At 46.2% G+C, this 27,867-nt stretch overlaps 1 protein-coding gene across 4 annotated transcripts in view; it reads left to right on the forward strand.

The window, feature by feature from the left end:
- The window catches only part of MCC (MCC regulator of WNT signaling pathway), a 460,067-nt gene that overhangs the window by 402,648 nt on the left and 29,552 nt on the right, over positions 1-27,867 (forward strand). For all 4 annotated transcript variants that reach the window (XM_032251904.1, XM_032252672.1, XM_032254008.1 and 1 more), the window contains 7 exons: positions 869-1,015; positions 2,000-2,089; positions 3,206-3,354; positions 8,421-8,561; positions 11,118-11,221; positions 15,412-15,595; positions 27,208-27,442. In XM_032251904.1, coding sequence (XP_032107795.1) covers positions 869-1,015; positions 2,000-2,089; positions 3,206-3,354; positions 8,421-8,561; positions 11,118-11,221; positions 15,412-15,595; positions 27,208-27,442 — 1,050 coding nt within the window. The remainder of the gene's footprint in view (positions 1-868; positions 1,016-1,999; positions 2,090-3,205; positions 3,355-8,420; positions 8,562-11,117; positions 11,222-15,411; positions 15,596-27,207; positions 27,443-27,867) is intronic.

Below are 27,867 nucleotides of genomic sequence, written 5' to 3' on the forward strand. Positions count from 1 at the left end.
GTAACACTTGAACTAGAAATTTATAACACTCAGGTGCACTTGTGTTGAAATCTTCCTCTCTCCTCTGGGCTCTGAGTTCCATGAGAGTGGTGACTCCATCCTGGGTCCTCTGTCTGCAGTCCCCAGCACTGTCCAGGCACTTGGGGCTGAATGAACAAACATTGCCTAAAGGTGGTTATCCAGTGGCTAGGCTCAGTGGCTCATGCTTGTAATCCCAGCACTTTGAGGGGCTGAGGTGGGAGAACTGCTTAAGCACAGGAGTTTAAGACCAGCCCTGCAACATAGCGAAACTCTGTCTTTACAGAAAAAATGTAAAAGTTAGCCAGGTGTGGTGTGTGCACCTAGGCCCGGCTGCTCAGGAAGCTGAGGCAGGAGGATCCCTTGAGCCCAGGAGATCAAGGCTGCAGTGAGCCATGGTTGCACCACTGCATTCCAGCCTGGGCAACAGAGCAAGACCCTGTCTCAAAAAAAAAAAAAAAAAAAAAAAAAAAAAGTGGCCATCCATCCTGGAAGCTTCTAGTGCCTTACAAAATATGTTCACCTCATGCTTGTGAAGAATAGAAGATGGTCTGTGGCAGATTCAGTTAAGAATATGGTGACTCTTGGACAATTATAAAAAATGGTAATATTGTCACTTTGGTTTGTAACTCTACTTTTTGTATTGCATGTGATTTAAGAAACTGATTCATTTAAAAAACATTGTTAGTCCAAAAAAAAAGAATAGTGACTTTTATGTGGACTCACCCAACCTAGCTTTTCAGTGGCTGATCCCTTAATGTAAATTATACCCCCACCATCTACCCATCTGAATGTTTTGCTCTTTAGCCAGCAAAACCACCAACTATGTCTAAAATCTTTATGATTTCAGGTCAGAGAGCTTCAAACTCGACTACAGAGCGTGCAGGCCACAGGTCCCTCCAGCCCTGGCCGCCTCACTTCCACCAACCGCCCGATTAACCCCAGCACTGGAGAGCTGAGCACGAGCAGCAGCAGCAATGACATTCCCATCGCCAAAGTGAGTTCCTGGGGAGGGACCCGATGAGCGGGAACACCTCCTGTTATCTGGAAGCACCAGTCTCATCCTAGCCACTGTACAGGCATGCCCTTAGCTGAGACAGCCCAAGAGACTTCCCCTGGGACCTTGCACAGGCCTTCCATGCAGGAGCTGCAAGGAGAGATAACCCACTAATAGTTTTAAGTCTCTCTCAGCTGCAACCTAGACGCCAGCTCTCATTAATCAGCCAGCTGGAGAATGTCACAGCTGACAAGTCATTATGGAGAGTGAGACATTTTGTCAAGTGCTCCAATACTTCACAGTGGACGGAGTTGCTCTCAAAGACTAAGGTTCAGCCCAGTGGGGGACCTTGAGTAGTGATCCAATGATCTCCCCACTCACAAGACTGACAGATCTGCCAGAAAAAAAAGAAAAATTGATTATGATGGACAGGCTGTAGCGGCCAGGAGAAGTAGCCCCACCCATTTGCTGCCACAGCCCCCCAGCACGTATTGTTGAGTCTGCCTCAGAGAGATGATTAAAATGATGCCTGTTGGCTTGCCTGGTGGCCCTCACAGCCATCACAGTAAGGTTGATTCCTAACTATCAAATTTAATAAGTTAGGTTAAACCAGTGTTTTCTAACCAGAAGTGATTTTGTCCTCCAGGGGACATTTGGCAACATCTAGAGGCATTTTTGATGGTCACAATTGGAGTGCTACTGGCATCTTGTGGCTAGAGGCCAAGATGCTGCTAAATATCCTACAATGCACGGGACAGACCCCCACAAAAAGAATGATACAAGGCAAAACATCAGCAGTGCTGAAGTCGAAAGGCCCTGGCTTAAGCTGGTGGTTGAAAAATTGGACAAGTGAGCTGTTCTTAAGAAGTTCATTAATCATTTAGCTGACATGGCTAAACAGTAGCCCTGTATAAACATAGTCCCAGCAGTTTATCTGGGGGAATGGTATGTAGTTTTTGATAATGTTTTGTTTTCTCTTTCAAGATTGCTGAGAGGGTGAAGCTATCAAAGACAAGGTCTGAATCTTCATCATCTGATCGGCCAGTCCTGGGCTCAGAAATCAGTAGCATAGGGGTGAGTGTTCACGAGAAGCAAGGCAAGAAAGTACTTGGTAGAGCTACGCAGATGATGGATTATAGATAACAGAAGAACTTCCAACGTCCGTCTCCAATAAACTAGTTAGTTACAATAGTAAATCATACCTGATTTCCCTCCAAAGGATCAAATTAAAATGTATGGTGATTTCCATCCATATGGTGAATTACTTCTTCAGCTTTAAGGGAGAGTTTTTTTCCTTTCCTTGAAACCATTCAGAAAGAAATGATTTAGGTCCAGTTCCTGGTGATATAGATGAAAGTCTTAAAGTATCTGTCTTATATCACCCTGCTACCCAGGAGACCAAGAGCTCTAAAAGAACTTTGCCTTTTGTACATCCATCTCTTGAAAGTGGATGTGCTCTCTGCTGAGGAGGAATACTGTCTTTGAAGCCTAGCCCAGTGGTAGGAAAGACCAGAACCTTCAGTTTAGTCCCACAGTTTTTATTTGTAGAGTCTTGGAACCCCCTGGGACGGTAAGAGCTGATGGATGGTGAAAAGGAAGTAGTTTCAGTTCCTTACGAGGTTTTTTAGGATTGGAGATAGTCTGGGAGAGCCAGCTATTTGATCTTCAGAGGCACAGAGAGCCTGGATAGCATGTTAAGGCCCTAATTTAGAATTTTACACTGAGCAAAAATTGCATGCATTCAGATTCCATGCCAAAGCCAAATTGTGAAAATGAAGGAGTCAGCCCCTCTCCTGGGCTATAGAAACCAGAAACAGTGGCCTGGAGTGGCAGAGAATTCAGGATGGGGGAAAGAAATCCTGGCTCTTTTCAACATTCAGAATTTTAGGAACTCCAGGAAGGCATGATCTCCCCAGCACCTGGCTGCCCAGCACCACATGCTTGGGGTTGGAGCCATATTTTGATCCTGTTGTGTTTCTTTTTTTTTCTACTGCTTTTATAATATTTAATAGTTAGCTTTTCATACTAGGATTCTATCATACAAACTGAGAACCATCAGGGTAACCATCCTCCCTGTCCCCGATTCTCAAGGAATATCAGCTTTAAATTATTTTGCATACAAAACATGCCTGGGGACCAGCATCTCTGAAATGACATGTTCCAAAGGGGAATTAATGCTTATTCTTACAGGTGTCCAGCAGTGTAGCAGAACACCTGGCCCACTCACTTCAGGACTGCTCCAACATCCAGGAGATTTTCCAAACACTCTACTCACATGGATCTGCCATCTCAGAAAGCAAGATTCGGGAGTTTGAGGTGGAAACAGAACGGCTGAACAGGTAAGGAGAGATCCTATGGATTTGATTCTGGGGCAGGGAGGAGCTGCTACTTCTCTTTCCAAAGATCTATTCAAGGTGGTTTATGTATTGTGACATAGAGCAACACTCTCAGGCTGCTGGGGTTGAAAGTTCCCACCACCTTGGTCATCAGAGAAGTGCTCACGATAGTCTGAGCTGCACCGCGGCTGTGGCCTGGGCATTCACATGGTCCGAATGCTTAGAAAGGTGCTGTACTTGCTTCACTGCTCTGCTGTCCCATTTTAAATTCTTAATACTGTTGAACAAGGGAGCCCGCTGTTTTGTTTCACCCTGGACCTTGCAAATTACAAAGTCCTGGGAGCAGTCCATACAGAATGGCAAGTAGGTCATAGGTGGGGGCCAAGCGTTCAGGCCTGTGCTCCAGAGAACCACAAAAGGAAGTTCTGGAATGTTGAGTCAGCATCCCAGGGGCACCTGGAACTACTGGAACCAGCAAAGGCAATCTGGTAGAGCCATTCCAGACCAGGCCTGCTGGACTATCTGTCCTTGCTCTTCCTGAGGGTTGCCTAATTTTATTTATGTTCTTTGCAGTTGTGCTCAGTCTTGGCTCCCTACATCCCATCCTAACTGTCTTTACCTAGAATAATTTTACCATATACATACCCCATTTAAGAATTCTTTTCAAGTCTTACAAAAGAGGTAATTTCAGTTTGCCCTTTTGCCTGCTGGCAAAGACTGTCTTATGTGTCATCCCAGTGATGAGGGAGTTGCTAACAAAGCAAAGGAGAAGGACCAGGGCCAAACCGTGGAAACCATTCGGCCTCAGAATTGGCTCTGCAGTGCAGAATGGACTGCTGAGTCACATCCAAGTGTGGTGTGGCTGCCTTGACCTACCAATCTTTAGTGGGAGAGCATCGTAAGAATTTGACAGGCTTATGAGCTAACCAGGAAAAAATATGTATACCATTCCCTATCCACCATTCCTTAATTCCATTCCCCTTCTATGTGGCAAACCTGAATAAATTGAATTATCATGTTAGTCCTCCCTGATTTGAGGCTGTTTAATATAGTTCTTGAGAACTAAGGTAATTGGCAATCTAGGTCATTTTAAATCTTGAAATTAAATGGTTTCCTTATTAAATCCAAAATACTTAAGAGTGATAATCCTGATGATTACTTCATGGCAGTAAAGAAGCAGTCTTTTCCGTATCGCTGGCCTGGGAGTGCTTAAAAATTGAATCAGATATGCCCTTTGCAATTTAATGAAGTCAGATGCCTTCAGGGGGACCTCGGTTTAGTGAGGATCTCCTCCCTACAGATTCTGAGATTTAACAAGTTGGCTTTGTGGCTGAACTTGAATAGGGGAGTTGCTTTCTACTTAGTTATATGCACCCAAGAGATACCAAAGAAGGGGGAAATATTTTGCTTGTAGCTCATGTTATTATGGTGTTCAACAGCTTACAAAGGGCTCTCACAGACAGCCACTTAATCCTCAACTTGTGAGAGTAATGTAGTCCCTTTTGCAAATGAGAAAACAAAGGCTTTGAAGTTTCAAGTTGAGTGAATTGCCTTAAATCCAGAGCTATTAAGTAGCTGAGATGGAATTCCAACCCCTACCCTTTGACCTCACCTCCGCTGTCATCTCTGTGATCCTAGCTGCTGCATGAACCTGGGGGTGCTCAGAAATGATCTACCAGTATATTCTGATGTCTGCTATTTTAACTACCTACCTCAGAAGTGGAGGCCAATTACTCTTAAAGTATGTTAGCCTTTAATTTCATGATTGGCAGGGGAGGTGTCATCACTACTCACCAAAATGTTTTCTTTCTTTGACAAATCTGTGTTAAGCATCTACTGTATGCTAGGGTGCGTGGCACGCAAAGCAAAGCAAAGTAGATCAGGTCCCTTCTCTCTTGGAGCTTGTATTCTGTTAGGGAAAATAAACCAAAGAGAAACCAAGTAAGATAAGAAAGATACAAGAATGAAATAAATAGGACACCAGCAGAAGCTCGGGGAGGGTTTATTTTTTGATGGGTAATCAGGAAAGGTGTCTGAAGAGGGGAGTCTTACATTAAGATTAATTTTAAAAAACAATAGCCATATGGCAAACTGATGTTCTTATAGCCACTTAACAGCCGTGAGGGGAGAAAGAGGAACTGTCCAAAGGCTGGTGGAACTGAAATGGAGTAAGGGGAAGAAGCTGCACTAGACAAGTTGGCAGAGAGCAGGGGCTGGCTTCAGTGTGGATTTTGATGCCATGGACACATTTTACTCTTCATTCTAAGTGTAATTGGAAGTCATTAAAGAGTTTCGAATGTGGGAGAACAAGATCTGATTGACCCAGTGGAAGCTCACCCGGCCGTGGAGAAGGGGAAGGGTGGGGTAAGAGTGGAAGCAGCAAGCCAAGCACAGTGGCTCACGCCTCTATTCCCAGCACTTTGGGAGGCTGGGATGGTGGATCACCTGAGGTCAGGAGTTTGAGACCAGCCTGACCAACATGGAAAAACCCTGTCTCTACTAAAAGTACAAAAAATTAGCCAGGGAGGCATGGTGGCGCTTGCCTATAATCCCAGGTACTTGGGAGTCTGAGGCAGGAGAGTTGTTTGAACCTGGGAGACGGAGGTTGCAGTGAGCCAACATCATGCCATTTCACTCAAGCCTGGGCAACAACAGCGAAACTTCATCTCAAAAAAAAAAAAAAAAAAATGGAAGCAGCGCTATCTTTGCAGTGGGCCAGGGCAGCTGTAGCGGGATGGGTCCAGGGGCTTCATGCTTCATGCTCCGCACGGCATGTGCAGAGCTGAAAGCAGGGGAGACTATAGCTGGGATCCATCTGGATGAGAGAAGGGATGGTCTCAAAAAAGATTCTCAAGGGTCTTGTGCAGGGGTGTCCAATCTTGGAAGAAGAGAAATGTCTCAGGCCAAGCATAAAATACACTAACACTAATGATAGCTGATGAACTAAAAAAGACCGCAAAAAAAGCCATGTTTTAAGAAAGTTTACAAATCTGTGTAGTGTCACATGCAGCCCACAGGTTGGACAGGCTTGGTGTAGCATGTAGTATCGGGTAGATGGTGGTGGCATTTACTGAGATGGAGAAGATAAGGGAGGAAGAGGTTCAGGGAAAATCAAGGATCCCACTTTGGAATGTTAAATTGGAGGTGGTAATGTGACAGCAAAGGGAACTGTCAGGAAGGCAGCAGCATATGTGAGCCTGGCCCTCAGAAGAAAGCTCTAGGCTACAGAAGGTCGTGGGACTGGATAGAAATCCCCCCTGGTGTGGGAGTGTTGATAGCGGAAGGGACTCTAGGACAGCCCCAAGGGAATGCCAAGCCTTACCAGTTTTATAGAGAATGAACATCTAGCAAAGGAGACTGAGAGGAAATGGCTTCTAGGACAGGAAGAAAACCAGCAGAGACACACCATGGCTTAAGGCTGGGAGCTCTTTAAGAAGGAAGAGTAGGCCGGGCTCAGTGGCTCACACCTGTAATCCCAGAACTTTGAGAGGCCAAGGCAGGCAGATCACAAGTTCAGGAGATGGAGAGGAGCCTGGCCAACATAGTGAAACTCCGTCTCTGCCAAAAATACAAAAATTAGCTGGGTATTGTGGTGCATGCCTGTAATCCCAGCTGCTTGGGAGGCTGAGGCAGGAGAATTGCTTGAACCAGGTAGTCAGAGGTTGCAGTGAGCCGAGATCGTGCCACTGCACTCCAACCTAGCAGCAGAGCAAGGCTCTGTCTCAAAAAAAAAAAAAAAAAAAAGAAGGAAGGAGTAATAGGTCAGTAGGGTGTTGCCTGAGAAGGACCCTAAGATGGGTTTGGCCACATGGAGGTCTAAGAGTTGGATAAAGGCTTCATCTAATTAGCAGGGACTGAATGTAGACTGGAGCAAGTTGAAAAGTAAATGAGAGAACGGGGAGTCTTCAAGAAGTCTTAATATGAACAGGGGCAGAAAAGCATTCTCATAGCACCTTACCTTGAAATGACCTTGGAGCGGCCAGAGCCTGGCAGCGTTCTTAGTTCTGCACTCACCAGGTGTCTCCCGTGTTGGCCGGTGTCTTCAAACTCTGCTCTGAGGTGTGAGTCTAAGATTTTTCCTTGAAGCTAATGGCTTCCAAACCCCTTAACATTTCAAATCGTTTGCATTTTGTGTGTGTGAAACTCTTTCTCTTTAAGACTTAATGGTCAGAGTATACAAATAGATGTGTCCCATGGAAAATGAATTGTGGCATCGAGAGCATCTGTGCCCTAAGACAGAAAATGGAGAAGCTAAAGGATTATATTTTTCATTTGTTCGCTGACTTTGCCACAAACTCATTTGCCCTGAATCTACAGTTGTGAATCCTATAAAACTTCCAAGTTCCCACTGCTTACCCTACCACGAGCTAGAGTTGTTAGGCTCTGTAACCTGAAAGGAGCTTTGGGTACGTTCCGCAGCTCCTGGTCCGTGTCCCGCTTAACGGCCACCAGGGCAGGTTCCTCTTCGCTCACTGATTCATCCTTTGGTTCTCTCTGTAGTTTGTGATTATGAGGACAGGATCTGGGGTCAAACTACCTGATTCAAATCCCAGGGCAAGATACTTAATGTTTCTGGGCCTCTATTTCCTCATCTGAGAAATGGGAATAACAACACTTAATTCAAAGGGCTACTGGGAGAATCACTAAAGCAAAAGCTTAACAAAGAGCCGTGACTGCTATGATGCTGTTTTTCATCCCTGCACGCGGAGGGTGACTTATCTAAGCCCACCAGACGTTCCCCATGATGGGGGCCTGGAGGTTGCACAGCTGTCGCCTTTCCTTGGAGTATCCCCAGAGCCTAGTGCTGTACCCTGCTCATGATAGACCTGCAGTGAGCGTGCCAATGGCTGGGTGGGAAATAACCCGGGGGGTTATTTTTTATTTCTAATTCACACAGAGTTTAGTGATACTTTTATGTAGAGTTGCTGCTTTGACAAAATACTGTGTCAGTTACTAATCTGACAAGCCCACATCCTAACATGCTTTCTGGCCTGAATACAAATGAGACAACTGAAATATTGGCAAATGAATTATAACCCTAGTGTGAAAGTGACTTTTGTTGTTTGCAGCCGCATTGAGCACCTCAAATCCCAAAATGACCTCCTGACCATAACCCTGGAGGAATGTAAAAGCAATGCCGAGAGGATGAGCATGCTGGTGGGAAAATACGAATCCAACGCCACAGCGCTGAGGCTGGCCTTGCAGTACAGGTAGGAAAACAGTACGAGACACACACTGGATGTTTGGAGCCACTTCAGTGTAGAAATGCATCCAGAGTAACCTTCAGAATAAAAGCAGAAATAGACTTTTAGAAGGCGTATCTAGGGGTTTGGACCATAAAATATCATTTAAGAGTAATGAATAGGATGTTAGTAAACAGGTATGTTCCTCCTCACATATTCACCTCAAATATAATTTATTTAAGTACTGTCACTCGAAATATCAATTTTTGTGTTACATATTCATTTGTTCTTGCGATTTTTATTCATATTCATTGTTTATATTGTTACAAATCTAGTGCATTCTGTTTCTTCATTTTGTCGTAGTTTTAAAATGTTGCTTTTAATAGTCTCTATTCTGAATGGCTGTAACCCCTGCGTCAAGTTTTTATATTGTTATTTTACTCTCTTTTATAAAAGACATTTAGACTTTTAGTATTAAAAATAATTCTCTGATGAATAATTTAATGCAGATAAGATCTTCATTCTTTTGAATGCTTTCCTCTGGATAAAATCCCTGAGGCAGGAACGGTAGGTCAAAGGACAGGAATATTTTCCTGGCTCTTCAGGCGTGTTGCTGATTTTTTGTCGTGAAAACAAGCCAGTTTAAATAACTACAATTCAGTCATTGGTGAACAAGTGGTAATTTGAATGGACCATTTTTTTTTCTGCCTCGTCACTTTGAAATGTATCTGTTTTAAAGTTACTGCTTGTTTAAAGCTGCAAAACTATGCCTTCTTATTATCATCATGGGGTTCCTTTATTAGTGTTACCACTTAAGTGTTTTTGCCAAGGCCTCAGAGTAGTTGACTGTATCATACATTAGCATCCTCTGAAAAGTTCAGTATTGTTTTAAGAAACATTCTTGTTTATTCAGGAAATAAAGCAAAATAAATGAGGCCAAAGCAAGAGAGCAATCCTTCTGGTTTACAGACACCAAAGCAAGCAGATAATCCATCTGTGATAACCCTTGAAACTGGCTGCTGTCCACCCACAATTTGCCTTTGAGCAGAAAGGTCTTTCTCCATATTAGTACACCTCATGGATAAGGAAATGTCCTCACATCTCTGGAATATGAACTGCCCTTGAAATGAGGAGCTGGCAGCACCTAGGGCTAGCATTTCAGCCCTTTGTCTTAACTCTTAGTAAAGGACAATGAAAATAAAGGCAGTCAAAACAAATGGTGTGTTGACTAAATAAAGCACCATATCCCCTGTTCAGCTTGAAGAAGCTAGACAATTACTTGCTAAAAGAGGAAATGTTTCTACTGCAGGCATCTTATCTGGAACCCTGAGGATGCTGTGCACATGTTTCACCTCCTCTTGTGTGGACAGGGTCCATGTGGGTCTCAGGCTACAGGAAAGGGACTGTTCTTTGATTCAGTTTTACCTTGTTTGCCCAATGAATGATGGGTACAAAGAAGACTTGATTGTGTTTCCTCCTCCTTGAAATCCAAACTCAAACTGCTAGAGATTTTGTGAAGCCTAAGAATGTTTCATGAGGCATTTTAAGCACTTACAGTTTTATAAGAATCTAATAGAACTTTTCTGTGATGATGGAACTGTTCTCTATATGCACTGCCCAATATGGTAACCACTAGCCATGTGTGACTACTGAACATATGAAGTATGGCTGCCGCAATGGAGGAATGGAATTTTTCATTTTATTTAGCTCAAAATGTTTTCAATTTAAGTAGCTATTTGCGGCTAATAGAGACTATACTGGATAGTGCAGGTCTAAGTCAAAATCATCTCCTTGTGGGATGTTATATTAGTTACCTATTGTTGTATGGCTATTCAGTTACTGCATCACAGTTTCAAGGACCTGGGAGTGGCTTTGTAGGTGGTTCTGGCTCAGAGTCTCTTGTGAGGTTCTGGTCAAGCTGTCAGCCAGGGCTGTGTCATCTGAGACGTCAGCGGGGGGCTTAGAGGATCTGCTCTAAGAAGGCTCACTCACATGGCTGTAGGCCGGAAGCCTTAGTCATTACTCCCGACGTGGGCCTCTCCATAGGGCTGCTCGTGAGTCTTCACAACACGACAACTGGCCTGCTCCAGAGAGGATGGTCTGAGAGAGTGAAGTGAGAGAGTGACCAAGATGGAAGTCTGGTTTTTTTACTAAGCTAATTTTGGAAGTGACCTGCTATCGCTTCTGTCACACAGACCAACCCTGGTACAGTGTGGATGGGGGACAGCACAAGGGTGTGGACACTGGGGTATGGGCTCAGTGGAGCTGCCTGGAGCGGCCTATCACAGGGAATCACATGGTCCGTTCAGCTGCTCACTGAAGGGACGACACATGGCCTCTCCCACCTTCACTGTTTCTCTTGTATTTTCCTGAACCTAGTTAAAGGTTTAAAAATAAAAAGGCCAATAAAAGAGCAAGCCCCCGGGCCCTGTCCTGGGAATATGCTTGGGTGGTTTCCTTGCCCATGTGGAGAGTGAGGCCGAGACAGCACCTGAGCTGCCTCCTGGGCAGGAACCAGCAGTGCTGCATTGAAGGTGCCCGCTGTTCCCTGCCAGGGCTGAAGCCACGTGTGCTTTGTTTCAGTGAGCAGTGCATCGAAGCCTACGAACTTCTCCTGGCGCTGGCCGAGAGTGAGCAGAGCCTCATCCTGGGGCAGTTCCGAGCAGCGGGCGTGGGGTCCTCCCCTGGTAAGTGTCTCCAGAGTCCCTCTTCCTCCTCTTGTCACCCTGCCTCCTGTCTCAGCGGCTGGCATTGAATCATCTCCTGACAACACAAAATTTGGTTGTCAAGTGCGTTTTTCGTTTTTCCTCATGGCTGAGTGGGTAAATTGTTTATGTTGAATGCAGCAAGAACTGGAGTGGAAACAAAATTACCGACAAGTTAAAACAAACAAGCCTTCTTAGGAGCGGCATTCTCCTGGGCTGACAGTGAGGCCAGATGGAGCTGGGGCCGCATCAGTGATGAAAGGGGCCAGCGTGGCTGTAGCCGTCACTGTGATGCCAGTTGTCAAGGTGCACACTGCTGCCACGTGGCCTTCACCTCACCTCATTTCGTTGGTTGAACTTCTCCAAGTTTATTTCTTTGAGCAGTATTTGTTTTTGTTTTGTTTTTTTCTGAGATGGAGTTTTGCTCTTGTTGCCCAGGCTGGAGTGCAATGGTACGATCTTGCCTCACTGCAACCTCCGCCTCCCAGATTCAAGCATTCTCCTGCCTCAGCCTCCCAAGTAGCTGGGATTACAGGCCCAGCTAATTCTGTATTTTTAGTAGAGACAGTGTTTCACCATTTGGTCAGGCTGGTCTCGAACTCCTGACCTTGGGTGATCTACCTGCCTCAGCCTGTCAAAGTGCTGGGATCACAGGTATGAGCCACCACACCCAGCTTTTGAGTAGTTTTGAAACATGGGTTTCCCCTGCCAGGTCTCCAGGTGTTTTATGAATAAAGAAGTAGTAGTTTCACGCCATGCTCGTGTCAGCGTCACAGAATGCTGGCCCTGCTGGCCCACCTCGACTTCCTGTGCCTGTCCTTGCCCCAGCCCTAGGGTCCTGTGCCCTGTTGGCCTAACCTGTACCTCGAGATCCGCACTGTCCACTCACTTCTATCCCTCAATGTTGAGTAAGGTGGAAGGAATATCTGATTGAAACAGACACAAGCATGTCATTCTAGGAAGCAGCAGCATTTGCTAAACTGTGGCCAGTGATGATGGCTCTGAGCCTGCAGTGATGTGAGGAGGACTGCAATAAAAACAGTGCTAAGAGGAAAGGGAGACCCAAGGAGAAAGGTGGCCATCTCTCTCCATGTGGAACTAAGCCCTGGCCACCCCCTTAGCCTTCAGGGAGGCCACAGCAAGTAAACAGAAAGCCAAGGTGACCAGGTAACTCCAGAGTCAAAGACGGGTAGGCCAGGCATTCCTACGTGTAGTAGCCAGGTGTCTGTTATGGACCGGCTTTCTGCTGTGAGCTTCCATTAGGACTTCTCCATCCAGGACGCACCCTGCAAAGAAGGTCACCATCCAGGCTCCTGAATGCACCCTCCTGTCCTCCTTCCCTGCTCCTCCCCCCTTGCCTGGGGACTCGCTTTTGCACTGAACACTCACATGTGTTTCATCCTTCAGTTTTGACTTGCACAGGAATCTGAAGCAAATCTGAAGGAAGGGAAGGATCCTGGGTATTAATTTCCTGCTTCATATCCAAGTGATCCAACAAAGGAGCGCGCCTTCATTTGTATGGGGAGCCACGCTCTGCTCCTCCCTCTGGTTTTTTTTTTAATAGTATTACCAGCCCAGCCTAGTAGAAGAAACTCTGCCAGCATTTCCATTAGAAACCTCATTTTTCAGAGTCTTTTAACTGAACCATAAAACTTTATTCCTCATATGAAACAGATTCTAAAAGGATCTTGGCCTGCTGTCAGGTTTTTTTTTAAGTAATATATGTATTAAAAATGATAAATTAAAGGAAAAAAGTCAATCATCGTATTTCCAGTTGGTATCAGAGGTCTTAACCTGTTTAGGCCTCACAAGGTACCTTTCGTAAGGCTTGTACCTACTCAGTGCAGTTATTTGGTTTAGGAGCTGAAAAAGCTTAAATCTGCCTTTTAAATATCCAAAATCAGTAATGAAATGCTTTGTATTTACCTAATACATGGGAAGCTCATGTGTACATTTATAAGATGAGCCAGTCAGTAATGTCATGCCTACTTCCAAATAGCAGTCAGCAGTGAGTTGTATGTAAAATGTCTTATTTGTAGAGAGAAGACAGGCATGAAGGTTGTCAGAGAAACGACAAGAGGGAGTTGCAGAGATTTTTGGCCTGCAGAATGGGCCCACCCCATTTCCTGCCCACTCTCCAGTGCTGAGGGCAGGCTTGATTTTTAGCAGGTCCCCCTCAAGCCTCGCCCTTGCATTCTGCTGTAGCAGTGGCTGGCCCATCATACTGCCCCACCATGCCGTAGAGCTGTTGCACAGCAAAGCAAGAATTCATTTGTGACATGCACCCACAGTGTCTATAATTGTGGGTCTTTTCTCTTTGTTTCTCATTGATGTCACAGGCATGCATTCTGTTCATTCTTTCATTCATAGATGCCTTAGGCCAGTGGTTTTCGAACTGTGCCCTGGGAAGCTGGAGGAGTTTCTTTGGGCCTCAGCAGTGGGGTTGGAGGGTGAGACTCTGAGTGTGTGCCCCAGTTCTGTCCACTTCATCCAATTCCGTGTTTACCTTTTTTGTATGTTAGGATAGCATTTTGTATGCCTTGGCGTGAGATTTCATTTTAAAATATTTGGAAGAGCATGGATCTATGCTGTATAGGTAGCAAACCAATGATTTGTTTAGCCAGCACAGTTGATGTTTTGTTTTGCTTTTTTAAGACTTTGTTTTTTTAGAGTCGTTTTAGGTTCACAGCAAAATTGAGCGGAAAGTATAGAGATTTCCCATATGCCTCACCCAGCAACACGCACAGCCTCCTCCATTTTCAGCATCCCCTACTAGGTTAGTATAGTAGTTACGAGTGATGAAGCTGTAGTGACACATCATCATCATCACCCAGAGCCCATCGTTTACATCAGGGTTCACTCTTGGTGCTATACATTCTGTGGGTTTGGGCCAATGCATGATAACGTGAGTCCACTGGTTTTTTTTTTTTTTTTTTTTTTTTTGAGACAGAGTTTCACTCATGTTACCCAGGCTGGAGTGCAATGGCGCGATCTCGGCTCACTGCAACCTCCGCCTCCTGGGTTCAGGCAATTCTCCTGCCTCAGCCTCCTGAGTAGCTGGGATTACAGGCACGTGCCACCATGCCCAGCTGATTTTTTGTATTTTTAGTAGAGACGGGGTTTCACCATGTTGACCAGGATGGTCTCGATCTCTTGACCTCGTGATCCACCCGCCTCGGCCTCCCAAAGTGCTGGGATTACAGGCTTGAGCCACTGCGCCCGGCCCGAGTCCACTGTTAATAGTATCATACAGAGTAGTTCACTGACCTAAAAGTTCTCTGGCTCCACCTGTTCTTTCCTCCCACAACCCCTGGCAACCATTGTTGTTGCTGCTGTTCTTGCTGTTGTTTTGGAGACAGGGTCTTGCTCTATTACCCAGGCTGGATTTAAACTCCTAGGCTCAAGCAGTCCTCCCACCTCAGTTCAGCCACCCATGATCTTTTCAATATCTATATAGTTTTGTCTGTTCCAGCAAAGTTTTTAAAACACAACAGAAATGTGAAGATTTTGGTCAGGGTCTTCATTGCCAGGTCTGTGGAGGTGCCCACCACACCCTAATGTTCTGCACTAGCCCAGTTACCTGGCTCCTGGAGGCATTTGAGTTCAGCACAATTACCAAGCCAAGAGCAGGGGCGGGGTGGCTTGGGTACATATGATATGGAGCCTATCTAAAGCTCTCTTCTGAACCATTAGTTTTGTCTCTCTTGCCCCCACACAGGGCTCTAACCAAAGCTACAGACATATGGAAAGATGGCACAGTTCTGCCCCACTTTCTCCCTCCCTCATTTACAGGGAAGTGCCAGTACACAGAGGAATTGCCAAATGCCTTGTGACTGAATGGGAGGAGAAGTCAGGAGCCTGGATCATTAGAAAAATCAGAGCGTGTTAGAGCTGGAGACAGAAATATGGGGATCCCAATGGCTAACCCCTACATTTGTCTATGAGGCCAGTGGAGCCCAGAGAAAGGGCAAAGCAATACCTTCCCACACACAGTTTCTAAGTGACAGCGGCAGGCCCAGAGCACAGATCTTCTCTTCAGCTGGGCACTGCGAGTTCCCTTCCACAGTGCCACCTTTGCCCTAAGTAACTGAGAGTTAATTCTGCACAGTCACTCCCAGGCCTGCCTTGTCCAGGCCTATGTCAATTAATTTGTTGGCTTCTCTGTCACATAGGAGACCAGTCAGGGGATGAAAACATCACTCAGATGCTCAAGCGAGCTCATGACTGCCGGAAGACAGCTGAGAACGCTGCCAAGGCCCTGCTCATGAAGCTGGACGGCAGCTGCGGGGGAGCCTTTGCCGTGGCCGGCTGCAGCGTGCAGCCCTGGGAGAGCCTGTCCTCCAACAGCCACACCAGGTAACGCTCAGCCTTCCTGCCCCAAGGTGGGCACATGTCCATGTGGCATCTGTTCACGGGACTTGGTATGCAGTGACCCAGCTCTTGGGGACTGTGTGGCTTGGGAAAAGGCACACATGGCTTCTGGCTTGCAGCCTGCTCCATCTAAAATGGAATCGAAGGATCAGAATAGAAGAGCTAGAAAGTGGCCCTCTGATTTTGCCAATGTGGAAACTGTGGTCCAGAGAGGAGTGGTTTGCTGTGGAAAGTGGTAGAGATGGAATGCAAACCTACCTTTCTGTCAGATCCATTTCTCCTGCATTGTTCTGTTCTCCATTGCTTTTTAATTCTTGATTTCCAGAAAGCACTTGGGATAGTCAAGACCCGTTTGCTGCAAATGGCCCCTCGGGTCCCAAGGCCCAGCGCAGCCCATGCTAGTTTCAGATGCCACTCTCCCGTCCTCTTGCACCTCCATCCTCTATAAGCTCTTCTCAGGCAAGAGCGTCTCTTCCTGTCTCTCTTGCCTCCTGGAATGATGCCACATTCACAGCACATGCCTATAGGCACTCAATCATGACTGGAGGTCAAGTTCACTGCCTGTGAATCTAGGAAACTAAAGTGGGTGCTTGAAAAAGATGAGGAAGAAAGCAGTGAAGACTTGCTGAGCATAGTTTGCTGAAGTCATTTGATTATTTTGGATGGGAGTGGAGAGTCAGAATGAAATCTTTTTGACTTGCCTTGTCATTTCCTGCCACCAAATCCCTAACAACATGAATGCCTTCCCTTTATTTACCAGTCCTCAGCCTAGAAGACACTTTGTTAGAAAGTCTTGCATAATTGCCAAATTGTGAAAGACTTGGAAGGGTAACTCACCCCATTTTCACAGGTGAGAAAACCTTGGCTCAGGGATATGTCAGTGACCTGCCTGATGATAAGCGGGAAGCCTGGGCAGGAATGTGGGATTTCAGCACTGAGCGTATTGCTCTTCCCGCATGGGATCTCATGACATAGCAAAGCAATGTCTACTTGCAGACTAAGTGACCAGTACCACATAAAGATAGATAGACTGTTGAGAGCCAGAGGAGAAATACTGATGCTTTCTTGGTGCTGGAAAGCAATTTAGTGTTCCCCTCTCTCTTTCCCCCGGCAGGACCCACCATCTACCTCAATACCTCCATTTACCTGTACTGGCGTAGGTGTCCCAGGAGAGGGGGGCCCAGTAGTGCACTCAGCCAGGTGCCCACAAACGCAGGGGACTTGATTCTTCTTACTTTGGCAACAGGTGTCTCATTCAGTGAAGCACAGATCATAATTGTTTTTCATAAAACGAGATTCTACTGTGTAAACACAGAAAGCAGATGCTCTTCTTAATGACTTTTCCAGATGTGTATAATCTATAATTTGTGTGTTTATTTAGTATAGAAACATAGTTCTCATGTCAGTGATGCTGTGCTGTTTTACTAGTGAACATAAGAATTTGCTTGACAGGAAACGTGTGCTGTTTCAGTAGCTTCTGAGGTTTGTGCTACAGATCGTTTGCCCAAACCTCCCTATCCCCAAAAAGAATTTTACTGTTTTATTCTGAATCAGAGACAAATTTAGAACCAGTCAGGAGTGAAGACAATGTTATCACCATCTAGTTAGCTTTCGAATATTTGTTAGAAGTTCTTGAACTTACAGGTGAGGCTTGATTTTGAGTCTGTTTTCTTAGAGAAATTTAATTTGGGATCCTATCTTTCTGCAGATTGAGATAAATTCAAAACACAGAGTCATCATTTCCAAGGATAACCTCACCAAAGAATGGCTCTTAAATTGATTTCAGTCTCAAATGGGTCTTCCCATCCAAGTACAGAAGTCTTAAGCTCCAATTTCACTCAGTTCTCCTTTAAAAACTCACTTTTACCCCCCCACCCAAATCAGAGCAGCTCTGAGTGAGCACAGAAGAGCCACACACGGGGCAATCATTTGTCACTCCACATTCTTAGAACCTGATGCAATTCGACTGCTTTATGTTAAATGTGGGTTTAGAATCAAGTCCCAAACCACCAGACCCTTTTCTTAACTAGGGTAATTATAGTAATTTTGTTTGTAAATCTTGACATTCTGGCTCAGACATTCCCCCATGTCAAGTTTATGAAAATAAAGAAAAGGATCTTTCTTAGCTGAAGCTTTATGTGGCCCAGCAAATCCCCTTTCCTTCCACCGTAACCACCAGTATAGAGAGTTCTAATCAGAACATCTGTGAGCTGCACCTCAAAGGTTCAGGAAAGGAATGCTGAGTATCAGGCCTCCAGTGGCATTCCTGGCAGCCCGTAGGCAGCTCCTAATGACAGGAGAGTGAATGGTTTTAGAGAGGAGTGGGAGAGGGGTAGTTAACCAGCAAAAAGAATAAAAGTGATAGCCAGCTCTTGGTTGACTTGGCAGGAGCCCAGGGTTGGTGCTACTTCATTTTTGAAAAATACAGCCATGGCCTCATCAGAAAGTGTAATAGTCTTATGGACAGAGTGACTAGGTTGATTGCCTGGATGGCTTTATCAACATATCATGACAAAGAGGCACATGGACTAAGGTGTTGGGAAGTGGAAACAGGAATCCTTGGTCAAGCCCACCGTCTGTGCCAAGCCTCACAGTTCATCTCCTGTGCAGTGCAGTCACCAATCTCAGTCCACAAAGGAACTATGGCCAAGACGGGATCGGCCACAGCAAGTCTGCACTCTCAGAGACTGAAATTGAGTCCCTTGTCTCAGCACCAGATGGGGATCAGTGAGAGCCATGAGAATGGTGGTTGCAGCCTTGCTGTGAGCCTGTGGGTGCCTGCAGCAGTCGGGGTGCTGCCTGTCTAGCCACTCACTCTGGGGTGTAATCCTCAAATTGGACTGGACGGCAGCAAGTGCTCAAGAGATGCCCAGCTGTCACTCTCTGAACTAGTCTGGACTAAGATAAAGTTTCATTGGGGCAGAAAAAAAAGTCGAGGAGAGCGAATTTATATCCATTGAAGGGGTGTTTTCAAACAGTCACCTAGTTAGGACAGGCCTGTCCTATCTCACCATCAGTAAGCTTCAGGGAACGAGAGACTAGATCTGGCTGATACAGTCATCTTTATTGAAGAGAGATGTTTTCCATCCATATGTCAGGAAAGTCTGTCCAAAGTCCTTGGGGACAAATACTGGTATGAGTGAGCTCTGCAGATGAGCCCAGACACATCCTTGACATGACAGCATATGATAAGTCCTCCTGCTCAAATGTCCTTGTCACTTACCTTTTAGGTTCTGTGAGAACAAGGTATAGATATGAAATGTTTTTTATGCTTTTTTCAAGTGAGATCTATCTTCGTGATTTCAAAAGCACTGTATGCTTGTTGTAAAAATAAGCAATTAAAATCCCAGCATTGCAAAATGCATAGGATAGTAAAATTCTCCGTTCTAGGACTCTCACTGGAAAGGACATTGGGAACAGTTTGGGGTATATGCCTACAGATTTCACTGCATTTTTTATTAGTTAAGATGCATGGTTGCAAAGAACAGAAACATTCTCAAATAAATGTTTAAATAGAAAGGGGTCTTACTGGAAGGATGTCAGATCTCGCACGCACGAGCTGCATACCTGGGCAGAGGGCTGCCTAAGACAGAACAGCAGCAGACCCAGGCTCCGGGTCTAGCCTGTGTGGCCCTTGCATGCAGCTACATTCTCCTTCCTGTTTTGGGGGGCAGCCTTCCCCAGGTGACAGACAACCAGCCCACCACCTGCATTTGTACACAAAGCTGGCTGGTTTCCCTGGTGTCAAGAAACAAAATCCTGGGAAAGGGACATCTTGCCCAGGTAGGTGGGCTGTGATGGCTATCTTGATCCTCTGTGGCCATGGCAGCGTGAGGCCAAGGCAGTTTCCAGAGGAGCTTGGGGAGGGAGAAGAAAAGGGGTAAGTCTCGGCAAAAGAGTTTGGAAGGCAGGTATTTGGTGCGCCAAAACACGACATCTTTAAAAACATGACTCAATTTTTTTTTTTTTTAAATAGAGCCTCAGTCCGTTGCCCAGGCTAGAGCATGGTGGCGCGATCTGGGCTCACTACAACCTCCACCTCCCAGGTTCATGCGATTCTTCTACCTTAGACTCCCGAGTAGCTGGGATTACAGGTGCCTGCCACCACATCCAGCTAATTTTTGTATTTTTAGTAGAGACAAGATTTCACCATGTTGGCCAGGTTGGCCTCAATCTCCTGACCTCATGATCTGCCCTCCTCCACCTCCCAAAGTTTTGGGATTGCAGGCATGAGCTACCATGCCTGGCTGACTACATCTCATTTGTAAGCTAATGAGGATCCAATGATGTGGACTCTTGAAACATGCATTTTCCCCTTAGTGTTGTACTCTTAAACATCTTCCTATATGTGTCATTCTTTCCAGTAGTCGCAGTTTTCCATTGGCTGACAACACTGCTGTGTATTTGAACACTTTCCTGTGACACATCTGTATCCAGTTTCCACAATTACAACATTGCTGCAGCCACTGTCCTTGTCCTTGTAGCTGTTCCTCTTGTGCAGTTTCTTTGAGACCAGTTCTAAGAGATGGAATTGGCTGCCTCAAAGATGATTAATGCTCCAAATGTCAAATAGGCCTCCATCCATAATCCAGTTACTCTCCTATAGCCACGGACGCTGCAGCTAGGCTCTTTCTCCACATCTGTGGCAACACTGGTAGTACGTCTTTTTTCACAATTTGGCTAATCTGTAAGAAAAAAAAAAAAAACCTTATAATTTCAACTTGTACCTCTTTATTTTATCTAAAGTCATTTATAAAGCTTAATTTTTCTAATGCCCAGGCTAGAGTGCAGTGGTGCAATCTCAGCTCCCTGCCAATAGAAACCTGGATGGTATCTATCTTGCTGTGTTATGAGTAACCTTTATGACAGCACCTTTAAAAATTGCAGCATATATGGAGTTTTTCTTCTAAATATTCCTGTTTCTTATTTTGACTTCCACTATCAGCTAAATTCTTAGGCTAGCTTTCTGGACTCAAGCAGTTTTTGAGGACGTTTGTTGTTTGACAGCACATTTTCCCATGCCCATATTTTGCTAGACAATCATAGGACTTTTTTGCTAGACAGTTGTAGGACTATTTATTATATAATCTACCCTCATTTGATGTGTATCTTCTCCTGGAGAATTCTGATAACCATTCAAGAGCATACAAACATAAGAGGTTTAGAGTTTGTTAAGTGCTTTTAGTCCTTTGCTACAAACTCAGAAAAGTAGGGATGAGGTATACCCACAGCACAGCAGTAAAAGATACAGGCAAGCTGCCAAGGCTCAAGCTTCTGCTTAAAGGAATGCGGTCACTCAGGAATGACTTAAATGCCAAATATTACCTGGACTGACCCTCCCCCGCCCCCCGTTCAAATAAATTTCACATGCTCAGCAAAACTGATGCCCACCGCCAGGACACTTTCCTTCTAAAAATGAGCTGCTCCTTAATGAAAATCAGATCTCAGCTGGGGCCAGGTAAAATGTTGATGAAAACTTCAGGAAAATGCCATCACGGATTTTCAAGGCAAAAGAAACGAAATATCCTTCTAGCCTTCTGCCAAAGCAAGCTAAGAAGGCTGAGAAAAATGAATTTTTATTCTAATGAGCAGGCTGGGGAGCTCTCTCAAGGAGAGATGGGGCATGATGGAGAGGGATAGAAGAGAAAATGTTTAACATCAACAGCTGGTTTGAACAGCGTCTCCCTTAGCGGACCTGGTAGGTGGAGGGTGGGTTGGCCTGAACAGTCTCGAACCAGCCAGTCCCGCGCTCCCACAGGGCTGCATACAGGCCGGCTGCCTGTGCTGTGTGCTGGAAGAGCTGCTGGCAATGAACAGATGCAGAGGAAAGACGGGAGCGCCAGCAGTGGATCACGGAAAGCAAAAACCCACACGTCCTGGACTAGCTCCGCAAGAAGCCAGAGTAAGACACACACGTGTGGCTAGGTTTTTTGTCATTAGCCTTCCCCCACAGTCCCTCTCAGAGAATACAGACAGCCTCCCATTCTGGAGAGGAGGAATAATGCAGCCACAGAGGGTGATTGATTCTCCCTTGACAACTGAGATCATCCAGCATTCCAAGCTGGGAGAGTTAATGGATGACTTAACCCTCGCCCGGCAGCCAGCAGCAGGCCCTCGGGAGACCGCCAGCGCCTTTGTCTGCGAGGCCAGAGAGAAGGCCAGTGGCTTCCCCTCCCCTACCACTGTCATAATCATATTCCGCAGTGAAACGTTAAGAGCTCAAAGCAGAATTGTAATTAACCTCGCCTGATCTGTTCCCCGCTGCCGTCCTGGAAGCGGGAGAGGGAAGCTGGAGGGGCTGTGGGGTTTATCTTGAAATTAAACTTTCCTCCACTAAAAGCATTTTAAAGCTCTGTGCTTCCAACAGGGTAAGATCTGTGGCCTGAGATCTTTTGTTATTTTTTTTCTTATTCCCTTCCTCTTTGAAAACTATACTCATAGCAAAGAGGATGACACAAAAGCTTTCCCTGCCTGGCATGGACCAGGCTCCCGACCCTAAGGGTGGCCACACCTGGCAGTCTGCCTGCTCGTGTTCATGTTCTCCCAGACAGGGCTAGGTGATTTCTCAAGTCCACTCAACCGCTGGTGGCTTCTGTTCTCCATGGGAAGGAGGGATTCTGGATGACCTGCAGGTGGCCGACAGCTCAGGGGATCTCTGAGTCTGGTGTTGGGTGTTGTGGGGTTTTTGGCAAAGCCATCAGGAAAGTGGCCACCCATCCCTCCTCCTCCCACAGGACAGGTGCTGTGTGATAGCACCAATTGCCTCTTCAGGGCCTGTGGTAGCCTTTCCACAACTTGGTGAGGCAGGAACCCTTAGCATTCCTGTTTCCTGCAGCCCAGAAACATTGGCTAATTTACTCTGGGCCACAAAGCGAGGACATGGCAGAGGAGGAACATTTATCCAGGTCTGACTGACATCAGAGACCTGTTCATAGACCCTGACACCCACCAGAGATGCCAGGAGCATCGTGGACGCTATCTAGAAAACCTGGGTGCGTCCAGTCACCTCTCAGGATACTGAGCAAATGCCCACTTAGCCTGAGGGGTAGACCAGTGGCTCTCACACCTGAGCGTGCATCAGAGTCACCTAGAGGATGTATTAAAACCCAGATTTCTGGGCCCTACCTTCAGAATTCTTGACTCTGGAGGTCTTGACAGTGGGCCCTGGAGTGTGTGTTTCTAGCAAGTCCTTAGGGGCTGCTACGGCCAGCCTAGGACCCCTCTTGGAGAACTACTGGGGTAGACTAGTCCTGCTAAATGGAAAGTCTGCCAAAATATCACTTCAGTTCCTGCAGGGTAATTAGAGAATGCTAGCTTTCACTGCTCTTGGAGTTTTGTGATTTTTACTTTAAATGAAAGTCAAAAAGTGTTTCAAGTATAAATTTATATTTCCCGAAAAGTAGTCTGAAGAAAATATACCACAGTGTCTTGTGGGTGGTGGGCACACAGGTGTTGGTTATTCTGTGTTTTTCTGTAGGCTTGAAATTTTTCAAAATAATTTTTAATGAAAGACTAGAGGGGTAAGTTGACCCCACGCCCTGTGTCCCAGCTTCACAAGGAAGGATTTCATTCCTGAAACCTCCCAAGTAACTGGAAGAGAAGCGCTGCTGTCTCCCAGTGCCACGCTGTCTAAACACGCCGAGGCTGGGAGCACATCTCCACCCTCAGCCTGTGGAATGCTTTGCGAACAGTGCCGGCACTGGAGTTTGCCCTAATTTTATTGCTCGTTCGCCTGTGGAACATTAGATGTCTGTGCCTCCACATCAGTGTTGACGATCTGTGAAGGTGAGCTCCCGAGCTCTACTTAGGGGTTTTGTATGAGGCATGCCTGCCGCTGAGCTGGTTGCAGGCAGACAGGCCTTCGCTGAGATGCTGAGCATCCTTTGGATGCGTCCTCTGATGCAGAGCCCGGCTCCTCACTGCCCTCTGCTGTTGGCACGGTTTGCTCTCTTTGCACTTCCCTTGAGCTGCCTCCTTTCACTGGAATAGCCTGTGAAGTGTTCCAGCTGCAGGATGTTGCTGCTTCTCCCCTCTCATCCCTTTAAAACACAGCTTGAGGAAACATAATGCTGACGATCAGCAGTCATTTTTATCCTTCTCCCTGCCTTCCCTGCTCCCACCTTGCTTTAAGCTTCTACCATCTCTCCCTGGAATTGTTGCTGTAGCTCCCGAGGCACCCCTGCCTCTTCCCTGGCCTCCCTGCATCTCTCTTCATCCTAGAAGCCAGAGGGATCCTATTATAACATAAGGCAGATCACGCCCCTCCCTGTTAAAACCCCCAATAGCTTCCATCCTAATCCTAGAGAAAAAGACACAGCCCTTATAAAATGCTGTGTGACCTGGCACCCACCCCCTCCCGCACACTCACTCTCTGACTATTTCTCCTCCTTCCTCTCCCCTGCTTGACTCTGCTTCAGCCACCATGTCGTTCTGCTGGCCGCACTCCCTGCCTAGAGCCTTTGCATTTACTGTGTCCTATAAACACCCACGTAGCTCCCTTTCTCACTTCCCTTAGCATCACCTAATGTCACTGGATCACGCAGGCCTTCCCTGAAGCTCACTCCCAAATGATAACCCATGCCTGCTCTGCACTCCCCATACCTCTTCCCTGCTTCAGTTTTCACCATCTCACATGCTGTGTATTTCACTTCCTGGTCTCCTCTAATAGAATATGAGTTTTCTGAGGGAAGGGATTTTTCCAGAATCTCATAGTAGGCATTTTCATATGTTTTTAATAAATGAAGGAGAGCTGTGTTTATTGAGTGCTTACTATGTACTGGGCACTGTTCTAAACACTTCTAATTTTTTTTTTAACTTTTAAGTTCAGGGGTACATGTGCAGATTTGTTACACAGGTAAACTCATGCAATGGAGGTTTGTTGTATAGATTATTTTATCACCCAGGTATTAAGCCTAGTACACGTTAGTTATTTTTCCCGATCTCTCCCGCCTCCCACTCTGTACCCACAGTAGGGCCCATTATCTGTTCCCCTTTTTGTGTTCATGTGTTCTCATCATTTAGCTCCCCCTTATAAGTAAGAACCTGGTATTTGGTTTTCCGTTCCCACATTAGTTTGCTAAGGATAATGGCTTCCAGCTTCATCCAACTTTCTGCAAATGACATGACCTCATTCTTTTTGTATGGCTGTGTAGCATTCCATGGTATTGATGTGCCACATTTTCTTTATACAGTTACCATTGATGGGGATTTAGGTTGATTCCATGTCTTTGCTGCTATAAACACTTCTAATTTTACCTCATTTATTCTTTACCCTGACTTTATGAAGTACGTACTGTAATTACCTTTGTTTTAGAGATGAGAAGACGGGGAATATGCAAAGTGTATAAGATGCTCAGGTCACATGTAAAGGTAGCACTTTGCTGTTAGGGCTGTGCAGAGAATCACAACCAATAGGAGATGGATCTGTATGGAGATACCTATACCTAGATATAAAGAGAGAGTTCAAGATTGATCTGTTGATATAGATACAAAGTGTAAATCACAAACAGCAATTTATTTTAAGGAATTGGCCCATTAGAATTGTTTTAAGTTCTAAAAAAAAAAAAAAAAAAATGAATTGGCCCATTTGATTGTAGAGCTGGCAAATCTGAAGTCTGCAGGTCAGGCTGGAGACCCAGGGAAGACCTGAGGCTGAAGGCTGCCTGCAGGCAGAATTTCTTCCCTATTGGGGGATCTCAGTCTTTTCCCTTAAAGTCTCTCTCATTAGATGAGGTTCACTCATGTTATGAAGATAGTCACCCTGTAGTCTCTTGATTTTAATGGTAATCACATGTAAAAAACACCTTCACAGCAATGCCTAACCTAGTTGTTGACCAAGCAACTGTGCACATAGCCCAGCCCAGCTGACACGGAAACTTACCGGGCACAACCTCTGAAGAGTTGGTGTTTAATGGTCAGGCTGACCTTGCTGGCCTTATCTCCAAGGGACTTCTCACCTGTCCTGATGGAACAGAGGGGGTGAGATGCAGCCCCAAAGGGTTTCTGGTGCTCAGGAATTTCCCATCCTAGAAGGGGTTCTCTGACCTGAGGACCGCCCCAAGCCCTAGGGTAGCCTCTTCGTCCTGTGAGCAGCAAAGCTCCAGCCGTCATCCCGCTTCACCTTTTCTCTCCCTGGAAGCCTTGTCTTCGCAGCAATGTGTCATGTATAAGAGTGGGGCTGCCCTTACTCACGTCCAGGCTGTGGGGAGGGGACTGCACCTGCTGAGTTGGGGTCCTGGCTGTTACCCCTTTGCAGTGTGAGATGAGGGCAGGCCTGGGTTTGTGGCATCTGGCAGCCTGTGGAGGTCACTCCTGGCCCCTGGCATAGCTTCTGTCTACAGGAGTCTTGGGACAAGGACAGGGCTGTGGCACGAGGCTGCAGGCCAAATCTAGTTGTACCTTTTCCAGCCATATGACTCAGCTGACCACTTAATGTCTCTGGGCTTCATTTTCCAAATCTGTAGTAACAGACATGACCACACAGCCTGGCCTGTTTTGATGTGAGGTCAGTAGGCCTCTGCTTGTTCCTCTGGCATCTTCAGACCAGTTCCATGAGGGGGAGTCAAGCCTAGGAAGGCCCAGCGCAAGTGCAGAGAAACTGCTGTTGGTGCACATTGGCCTCAGAGTCCCCGCTGACGGGAGTGTGCCTTATTCAGGGGCACAGGGAGCAGCCTGCCCACTGCTGGGAAAGGCCAGAGCTCACTTGAGAGCCATAGCCTCAGTCTTCCAGTGGTGCTCCCCCTTTCATGGTGCTTTGGTCCCCTAGAAACCTTCCCGGGCCACCGCAGGCCTGGGGTTCAGCTGGGGGTTCCTGCCTGATCACCATTCACCTTGGGTTGCCAAGGGCCCTTGGGCCAGCCCGAGTCCCTCTAGTGGACACTATACTCAGACTCTGCTGTGGAGGCCTGGGGTACCCCCTCCCAAAGTGGTTATTGCTGTGATTTTCATGGTACATGTTGCAAACAAAGAAGTAATCACAGCATAACAGCCACCTTCAGTGCTGCTCTGCAGGGACAACTGCCACAGCCTGGGATACCTGCACGCACGTGGGAGTGTGTGCCACACATCTGTGGATCATGCCATAGGTGTTCTGTGCTTCACCTTGTGTTGCCTTAACAGATTAGCTTTTTTAAGTTCTGACCACATGAATATCAATTTTATCACGTCTTATAATATCTTTTATTTCCTCAAAATATCACCACCATTGTTAATATCACTGTAATTTTACATACTACAATGATCGCTGTAAATTCCACATGATTTCCCTCCTTTTTATAGGGTGACAATTCACTAAACTGTATTTTGGATTATATTTCTTTGTATGTGTATCTTTTTGCTTCTGTAGAATTATTTCCTTAGAAATTCGTCTCTAGAGTCCACAGTGTTACATCAAAGAGTGTAAACATTTCTTTTATTCTTCATACTTAATTCTCTCCTAAAAGGTGGTTTCATTTTCCTATGCTGTGAAGAATACTTATTTTTGGATTACCATCTAAATAACACTGGGGAGGGGGAGTGTGGGGAAGAGTGAGGAGAAAGATCCATAAGCCATGACTTGGAATACCACAGGGTGATGGGTCTTTTTTCTTCTTCCTCAGCACAACCAGCTCCACAGCCAGTAGCTGCGACACCGAGTTCACTAAAGAAGACGAGCAGAGGCTGAAGGATTATATCCAGCAGCTCAAGAATGACAGGGCTGCAGTCAAGCTGACCATGTTGGAGCTGGAAAGCATCCACATCGATCCGCTCAGCTATGACGTCAAGCCCCGGGGAGACAGCCAAAGGCTGGACCTGGAAAACGCCGTGCTGATGCAGGAGCTCATGGCCATGAAGGTATGCGGTGGGCGGGTCCTGTGCACTGGGCTGCTGCCAGGAGGAAATCTAAACAGCCTTTCAAGGCAGGTCCAGCCCATAAGGAGGAATCGACCCTTCCATGTTCAGTCACCTCTGCCCAGAGAAGAGCCAGACCCTTATTTGTAGACAGCTGATTTCACTGTGTCTGGGGGTCACTTGGGCTGGGTATTTCTGGACAGGGAAGTTGAATTCTAAGGAATTGCTCAGGGTGTCCCAGCGCAACTTTGGACCCCTTCATCCTCTAAGAGAAGCCAGGTCAGACCTCTGCATGGTGGAGCCTCTGTCCATCTAAGTTGAGCAACTAGAATGCTTGGAAGTATGTCTTGGGTTACTGATGCTGCCATTAACTCCCAGCAGGGGGAGAACAGGGTGAGGCCAGTTGCAGTTTGCCGAAAGCCCTGATT

This window comes from Sapajus apella, unplaced genomic scaffold (assembly GCF_009761245.1).
Source record: "Sapajus apella isolate SASKATOON/1434 unplaced genomic scaffold, GSC_monkey_1.0 scaffold1, whole genome shotgun sequence".
Classification (NCBI taxonomy): domain Eukaryota; kingdom Metazoa; phylum Chordata; class Mammalia; order Primates; family Cebidae; genus Sapajus; species Sapajus apella.